The sequence below is a fragment of the Rhamphochromis sp. 'chilingali' genome (assembly GCF_963969265.1).
Source record: "Rhamphochromis sp. 'chilingali' genome assembly, chromosome: 11".
In the NCBI taxonomy this organism is placed as follows: Eukaryota; Metazoa; Chordata; class Actinopteri; order Cichliformes; family Cichlidae; genus Rhamphochromis; species Rhamphochromis sp. 'chilingali'.
The window spans coordinates 20,707,635-20,716,158 of record NC_137938.1 but is presented as its reverse complement, the minus strand read 5'-3'; the positions used below and the strand labels follow the sequence as shown (position 1 = coordinate 20,716,158).

At 41.0% G+C, this 8,524-nt stretch overlaps 2 protein-coding genes and 1 long non-coding RNA gene across 3 annotated transcripts; all 3 read right to left on the bottom strand.

Moving 5' to 3' along the window:
* Window positions 1–381: 381 nt before the first annotated feature.
* Window positions 382–3,853, bottom strand: LOC308405457 (protein FAM8A1-like). The gene is made up of 5 exons (XM_080896125.1): window positions 3,337–3,853; window positions 3,050–3,170; window positions 2,241–2,364; window positions 1,156–1,295; window positions 382–1,047 (listed from the first exon to the last, which is right to left on the bottom strand). The coding sequence occupies exons 1-5, from the start codon at window positions 3,836–3,838 to the stop codon at window positions 903–905; spliced, it is 1,032 nt and encodes a 343-aa protein (XP_080752251.1). The 5' UTR covers window positions 3,839–3,853; the 3' UTR covers window positions 382–902.
* A 180-nt stretch (window positions 3,854–4,033) lies between these two features.
* On the bottom strand, window positions 4,034–5,080 carry LOC308405654. The gene is made up of 3 exons (XR_013973374.1): window positions 4,993–5,080; window positions 4,177–4,202; window positions 4,034–4,069 (listed from the first exon to the last, which is right to left on the bottom strand). It is a non-coding gene; the product is annotated as an uncharacterized lncRNA (long non-coding RNA).
* A 1,272-nt stretch (window positions 5,081–6,352) lies between these two features.
* fabp4b (fatty acid binding protein 4b) lies at window positions 6,353–7,240 on the bottom strand. Its single transcript, XM_080897068.1, has 4 exons — window positions 7,107–7,240; window positions 6,819–6,994; window positions 6,629–6,730; window positions 6,353–6,492 (listed from the first exon to the last, which is right to left on the bottom strand). The coding sequence occupies exons 1-4, from the start codon at window positions 7,177–7,179 to the stop codon at window positions 6,439–6,441; spliced, it is 405 nt and encodes a 134-aa protein (XP_080753194.1). The 5' UTR covers window positions 7,180–7,240; the 3' UTR covers window positions 6,353–6,438.
* Window positions 7,241–8,524: the final 1,284 nt, after the last annotated feature.

Below are 8,524 nucleotides of genomic sequence, written 5' to 3'. Positions count from 1 at the left end.
AATAACTCAAGCAGATGGAAAGGAAACTAGAGTCTTGCACCTTCTCCCAGCTCTGTCTTCAAGTTTTTAAAAAAAATAATAAAATAAAAAATTTGCCCCAGTAGACCTTGGCCAATCACAACGCACATCCCCCAGGAAATGACTAGAAAATAAACGCTTGGAAAAATGACATGAGCACTTGTTAATGCCTGGTTAAGCTGCTGCTGAGACACTGTCAGCACCTTTAGATGGGACAGAAACTTACATATCTATCTCCTAGACTCTGTGCCTCCTTAAAAGGGGAAATGTTCGTGCATTAGAGATTTGTTGCCTCTAATCTTGTTGCCTTTCATACCAGATCATGTGAGCAGTGCAAAATGTTATTATATATTATTATTAATATTATTTTAAATATTTTTTTTTTTTAAAGTGGGGGTGGTTAAACAGAACAAAAAAAGGTGCAAGAAAAGGGCTCTTTAATCTTCATATTCTGGCTGTTCTTTTAAATAAAATCCTGTCTTCTCTGGTTTCCTTGTCTACTGAAACTTTAAATACTGAGTTAGCCAAGTTAGACAGTCACCCTTAATCTTGAAAGACAATTTTAAAAAGGAAGCAAATCTTCTGTCAATAAAAACTTAGCAGATACCATCATTTTTTCCTTGCACAGGACCTGATTCTGAAAGCAGCATGTAGACATACGTGCAGAAATACAGTGTGTGTGTCAGAAACACAACAAATCCAAATTGAAACAGTTCATATTGGTGTGTCTCAAACTCAATGCAACCATCCCGATTCTCTTGTGCTCTGACAATACCTTGAAAGGGAGGTGTCTGAGTTCAGTTGACGTTATATTTTTAAAAAGAAAACAAATTGTCACTCAGTGCCTGTTCAGAGTTATTGTGGGGCCATTCTTCTGTGCAGCATCATCTGACCCTGGATCGCTTGACAACAATTGTACCAGCAACCATATCATACACAGTCCTGTTGTGCTGGAAGAACAGAAGAGTGATGAAGGCTGGGAAGAAGAAGGCAATGGAAAAGTTCTTATTCAAGGCTCGAACAGTCGATCTGAAGAGGGAGACAGAAACAGTACCGTTATGTGATGTGAGGCTGTTTGCATGCACGCTGTGACTTCTGATGGATAATCTTTAAAAAAATAAATAAATAAATACTCACGCAGAAAGAGAGACATTAGTTGCTGGCACGACAAGAACCCTGTTAGGCTGAACCAGAACTGATGAGTCACATGTCACGACTCTGAGTCCAATGAGAAACTTTCCGGGAGTGGCTCCTCCTGCTCCCCAAATGCATATGATCTAAAAAGAGAAACGTGTATCAGCTACCAAACATAAAATACATTTTCCACAAACAATTTAACAAGTTACGGTCGGTAAAATATCACTGCTAGATGTCAGCAAATTGCAGTCGACTGAGTTCAGTCTTCTTCCTTAAGTGCTTAACTCTAAGTACGGTGGCCACGGTAGAACAAACAACTCTGGCTGCTGTTCGTCTGTAGTGAGTGGAAGCTTTCAGTCTGCTACCTAAGCTGTTGATATGCTGGTGTTGTAGTCCATTTATGTTGGAGGAGGCTGTAAAACTTTGTGAAAGGACTCCGATAAGAGTCAATGAGTCAGTGAAGCTCACTTTTGACTGACGACAGCGACACTGAGGTGAGTTGATATCTCAGACTTTTTCTTGCTGGTTTTGCCACTGCTAGCTGCTGTTAGCCTCCATTAGCTGCTGTTAGTCAGAGTTAGTGAAACTTTCTTTGAAGTAAATGTAACACTGTTGGACTCGGACACTTACCAACCAGACCCTCATATGACGTGAGATGTGTAATCAAACTGTTTATCAGAGCGAAAGTGTGACTTTTAGGAAAATTGAGCCTAACATTAGCTGGCATAATGTTAGCTTATAACCCGCTGTTGCTGTTGTGTAGCCGGCTTAGTGGCAGCTGTCCAAAGACAAGAGGGTCGCATGTCAAATCAGCTGACAGTAAGGGACTGTGACAAAATCAGGAATGAATAAACAAGTTTATGTAGGTTTTTGTATGTTATTGCACTGACAAACTGGCACCTGCCCATTTTAATGGAGACGCTCTAAGGTTATGAGAACACAGTTTGTTGGAAGACGGAATTACACACAGAGCAAAATACTTAGGAGTACGACAGCCCCTGGTTCCCCTAGCAGCTGTACCCTTAAGACCAACATCCTAGTCAAGACTCCAGATAACAGCATAAAACTTCTCCGTGTCCACTCACCTCATAAAAACAAACTAATATCCGATACACAAGAGCAACAAGCATCATTTTCTGCAGCTCCTCCATCGATGTGTCTTCATCGATTTCCTCCACTATAAAATGCATGGCGAACTTGGAAACATCTCTGAAAAGTGAATGAAACGATACAGGTTTAAAGAATGTCTTAGTCTGATTACGAGTCTCCTTCTTGAAGGGATAAAAATAAAAAAATTTAGAAAAACATAAATACACAAGGGGCGATCGTGGCTCAAGAGTTGGGCGTTCGCCTTGTAATCGGAAGGTTGCTGGTTCGAGCCCGGCTTGGACAGTCTCGGTCGTTGTGTCCTTGGGCAAGACACTTCACCCGTTGCCTACTGGTGGTGGTCAGAGGGCCCGGTGGCGCCAGTGTCTGGCAGCCTCGCCTCTGTCAGTGCGCCCCAGGGTGGCTGTGGCTACAATGTAGCTTGCCATCACCAGTGTGTGAATGTGTGTGTGAATGGGTGAATGACTGGATATGTAAAGCGCTTTGGGGTCCTTAGGGACTAGTAAAGCGCTATATAAATACAGGCCATTTACCATTAAAGTCCAAAGACATGCAGCTTGTGGGGATAGGTTAATTGGATAATCGAAATTGCCACTAGGTGTGAATGTGCAAGTGAGTGTGAATGGTTGTCTGTCCCTATGTGTTAGCCCTGCGACAGACTGGCGACCTGTCCAGGGTGTACCCCGCCTTTCACCCTATGACAGCTGGGATAGGCTCCCGCGACCCTGAAAAGGATAAGCGGAAGCGAATGGATGGATGGATGGATGGCATAAATACACAAACTCACTTGATTCCACTAAGGTGCATAATACTGATGATTATAGTTGCTTTGATGAAAAACAATATGAAGAAATCCACCATCTCAGCCATTAGTCTTTGGAGAGGAGAAGGAATACTGTACTCTCGGCCTGGAGAAAAGAAGCAAAGAAGTTTGTTTTATTAAGGGATGCCGGACTGCCTTTCAATTGTTTTTAAAGGCGCTCAGTCCCAGAGGGTCATCATAACCCTCAAATGTAGTGACCCTTGGAGTTAGGAAAAATCGGATATGGTTATACTGTCTGTAGCAGCTTTTACCTGGTCTCGGTGCATTTCCATTCTCCCTCGCCTGCTGCTGCTGCTGCTGCGGCTGAGCAGGCACTGCTGCCCCGACGATGGTTTCACCTGCACGGCCGCTCGAGGAGCCGGCCGCGGGTGGGTAAGGAGGCAACGGAAGACCAAACGGATTATTATGCCAGTGCTGGGAGTTGATATCAAGAACGGTCGAAGTCCCGTTAGGTGGCTGTAAACAGTAAGGGTAGGACATGGCTGACGCTGCTAGCCAGCTTTGCCAGTTCACATATCCACTGTAGTACTGCCACATCCATGCCTGTAGTTTCTCGCAGTATCGTGTCGTGGCACGGCTTTCTTCGGCGTCCTTCTTGCCGTCAGTGCTGCCCCGGTTGTCTTTTCTTTGGGTAACTTCGTCAGATAATGGCTTAACTTGACTACCACAAGGTTTATTCTTTCTCTTATCGACATCCATACTTCTGTTTTCTTTGTCGGCCATGTTTGATCGCGTTGCGTCACGTAACGTCATCTGGACGAAGAAAATAAATACGTGTCAAGATAGAGATATTGTAAAGATATGCGATGTTATGGATTCAAATAAATTGAATAATATTTTTCAATTTAAAAAAATAAAAAAAATCTCTATTTATAATTCACGTTAAACTGTTACCCCTCCTCCCCTCTCCACCTAGCAGGATGTAGTGGTGCCGCCCGATAGTTGCCTGCTATTACGGGAATCAACCACAAGGGTGCAGCATATCTGCGAGGTAGAAGTTGCAGTGATAGTGAGACATTTGGGGTCTTCGAGTTCACACAATTTAATATTCAAATGAGAAAGTACGGCAGCAAAAGATTTTCAGGACTTACTTCTGGATTTTCTCGGATAACTGCATCTGTAATTATCACATTGTTATAGAACTTATGAGATTAACTACATGAATACATGAGACTACATAAGATGACTGCAAATACAAGCCTAGTTCCAAAAAAGTTGTGTGTGTAAAATAAAAGCAGAATGCATTGATTTGCAAAATCATAAACATATATTTTATTCAAAATGAAAGTGTGGACAAAGTTCACCCTGCCATCCACAAATGGTGGTTACAAATGTATGATGCAATAAAGAAGCCATCTAGAAATCTGGATCTTCTCTAGAAAGAGCTAATTTAAAATGAACTGAGGGCAGGTAGAAAACGTGTCTGTGGTCAGACCCATCAAAATTTAAAACTTTTTTGGAAAGCATGCACACCATGTCCTCTGGACTAAAGAGGAGTGAGTGCTTGTCATCAGGACTGATTTTAAAACCCTGCTGTGCAGGAATTGGGTGCATCAATGCCTATGGAAAGGCACTTGCAGGTTTTAGATCAACATATGCTCCCATCAAGGTGACATGTTTTCCAGCAAGACAATGCCAAACCACATACTGCATCTATCACAACAGCATGGCTTCACAGTAAAAGAGTCCCACTGATGAACTGATTCAGATGTTATTTTAATTGAAAACATTTTGCAGCCTCATCATCATGAAACAAATAGTAAAATGAGTCAGCTGATACATACGATATGTGTTCTGTGTGCAAGATTTGCAAATCATTGCATTCTGTTTTTATTCCCATTTTACAGAATGTCCCAAATTTTGGAATCACGATTTATTGTGTAACAGTAAATAATGTCATTTCTTACAGCTTCATGCTGATGAATGAGATCCTTGTAGGACCTGAAACCACCTTTCGTTATTGAGATTATTCCATCACAATCAACAGGCTGCTTTTCTTAAATAAAAGAGAAATGGAATAATTGTTACAGTATTGGTGTGCACACAGCTACCACATCCTTTCTTAATGAACAAAAGAACAAAAGAATTTAGCAGCTGATCATGTCATTGTGTTTAAGGGAGCTAAGCAATTTCAAAGGAAGTATGCTTCTTAAAGCTGGCACCCACACAACACCATAAGCATGCTTAATCTGTAGGGTTTTTTGTTTTTTTGAGCTGGTAGGACCTCAGGTTTCACCGCATACCTTATATTTATATCTGAGCATGTATTTTAAAAATATAAGTAAATGCTCCACAACACATTCTTTGTGCAGGCAAAGCACCAAAAACATTTGTGTGCATATGGCACCATCTTACATAACATGGCACTTGACAAAACAAAGCAGCTTGTCATTAGTCAATACTCATTGTTGCTTGACCACCACCTGGGGCCACAACCATTCACTACAGCCTGGAAATCTTTGATTTATACCTCAGTGTAGTGCTCTAAAGGACCCTAATTAAAACTAATTATGTGCACTCGAATTTTGCATCCATGCAACCAAGACTAGGTCACTGCTCCAACTGCAAGCAGGGATTTGGCGTTCTCACCTCGTCATATGAGGGCTACTCTGATTTTAGGAGCTTTCCTTCCCTTTGTTTAAACAAAAGGCCTTTGTAACCCCCTTCCCCTCTAGCTTCAAGATCAGATGTGTGTTTAAGCCAATCAGGTTTCTTGCTTTAAAAGGTTTCACATCTAAACCGTTTGCTACAGTTTAGAAGAAGGTAACTGCAGGTCATGCCAGCTACGAACATTAAACTAGTGCAGCTATACAGGGAGGTATTTCCTTAATTTTGCACCCTTAACTTTGACCTGATGTGCAGCTGGCACGGCATTTTTAGTAGAGGATGCACGTTTGCATAGTGATAGGCATCTGGATGCAGGACATGCTGTATTGATACAGTCTATAATGTAATTCTTGGAATTGAACCAGCCATATTGAAAATGCCTTTTAAAGTGCAATCTGTTAAACTGAAGGGAATTAGTCTGGCTTTGAAAGTAGTGTTAGAAATGGAGACAAACTGGCTCCACTGTAAATTTTTAGTAGGACATGAGCTGCACACATTGTCAATCATTTAAACCCCCATAGGTAAAGGATGTTGAATTGCATGGGTGAGTAGCATGTGACATTTGAGTTTATGCACCAGAGTCACATTAGAGTCAGTAAATGTGCACCTGATGCTTCACAAGTACAAGACTTTGTAGTAAGAGTCAGACAGAGTGAAGTGTCACAGTTTAAACTTTATTGGCATGTTTGGCAGTAGCGCACAGTCTTGAAGGAACAGAGGAACAGGAACTCTTCACAAAGAGTGCATTAAGCTACTTTCTTATAGGTCCTCACTGCAACAACATCATCCATGTAACATTTCTGTTGAGACAGGGTTCAAAGGTCAGACATTCATTCACTTAAAGCTGTAGAGCAGCAAAAGCGCCATGTTAGGCATGCAGACTGCATATAAAGAGCAAACAGCTTTAATGGCACAGATAAACCATCAGTTACTTACAGCTATTAGTTTTCCATCTTCAATTGCTCGCTCAATTCTTGTCGTCTTTCCATCCCAAGCCTGTTTCTGCACGAGTTTGCCATCCTCAATTGTCATGGTGGTCTGAAATTAGGAAAGTTTATAGAGAGGGCTTTAGTAAGACCTTAAAATGTGTGTAAAATAAAGTCTGGCTGGACCTGGGATGACCCACCTTGGTGGCTCTGCCGTCAGCAGTGTCCTCGTCGCATTCCTCATTCAGCTTGAACTTGAACTCCGTGGTCTTGAATGTAGTCACAGACTTTAGTGTGATAAACCCATCATCACCCATGCTGATCACCACGTTAGGCTTTGCAAGGATTCCCATTTGCCGAGTGGTGTAATTTACGCCTACAACACAGGAAGGATCCAATTAGTAAACTGTTAAAATACAACAGATAACAGCGTGCATCGTTTTAATCAAAAAAAAAAAAAAAAACCCACACAAAATGAACAAGCTTACCGACTGCTTTCATGTAGTCATCAAACTTGTCGCTGTTAACAAGAGTCCAGTTTCCAACAAACTGCTCAACCATGATGGTGAAGGTGAAGCTGACGTTTGGGCTGCAGACAAAGAATACTTGAATCCTCTGCTGATGAAAGGCGAAGGGACCGAGAAGTTGTGAAAATTGCCTATTTGTAGCTTGATTGAGCACGCGTTTGATTCGGGCCCACCAATCAAGAGCAGGTGCCGTGGTTGCCTTGGAAATCAGCAGATTAGGGGCGTGGCTTTAAATCAGATTTCATCTGATTTTGATTAAGTGTTTGATAGAAGTGAAATGTGTAGCTTATCCTGGGTTTACTGACTTCAGCAATAAAACGGAAGTAAAAGGGGGTTAAAAAGCGTTAACTTAGACACCTAAATACTCCTGAATAAATACTAAAAAATAAATATCATTTAAATGTTTAAAAGTATTATTTATATGTAGAAAAGAAGATGTTTTGCTTTTTTTACATTAAACTTATCCTATTAGAGATTTATTGTGAAACTGCTAATATAACGTGTTATATTTCAGTGAATTTTCCCACAACTGCAACAGAATGGTAAATTGGAAAATAGATTCCGACACAATTCTTTACTTTGTAGTTGTATAGTTATGTTGACTTTAAGCAGTAGGTGGCGCCATGTGAACAGCAGTTAATACTTTAAAAGGGCTAATTCTGTGTTAGAGGTGCAGACAGAACAATTTGTGTGAAAGTGCATTATCAGGCAAATTTATAAGGTCGGGGGGGGTCAACATTTATTTGCTCATATATCTTTTCGACATACAATAGTACTTCATAATTTGCTTCCAAGGAGCCAGACCTATCATTTCTAAGTAGTCTTTCTAAAAAAAGAGCATAACATACAATCTTTACACCAGGAAGGTGTTTGGCACAAAAACTTGGTACATCCGGGTATGCTGTACGACAAGCAGACAGGCCTGAAATACTTTCTACAGCAGATGAACAGTGTCTGAAAGTCAGTAAGAAACAGGAAAAAAATCCTGCAAAGACCTGACACATGACCTGAGAGATGCATATGGTCCTTCAGCTGATCTGTCTGCTGTTCACTGAAGTCTCATCAGAAATGTTCTCAATGGATCTGATTGACTACAGCTTCATTTTTCTTCAGCTTCAAGAGATGGTACTGTAATGTACTGCCCCCTAGTGGTTTCAGAAGCAGACTACAGTACGCTTTATATCTGAGCAAAGGCAACTCAAAATACCACACATGTCAAAGTGAAGTATGACAATGCAAAAGAGAGAAGCAAACTAATCCCAGTTCAACCAGTATAGTATAGTACAGGTTCTATGTTTCATTCTTAGTAGACAAGGATTTATTCACCCAGCATATGTATTTACTTATCTTTTTTTTAAAACCCCTCTGTGGAGGCCAGT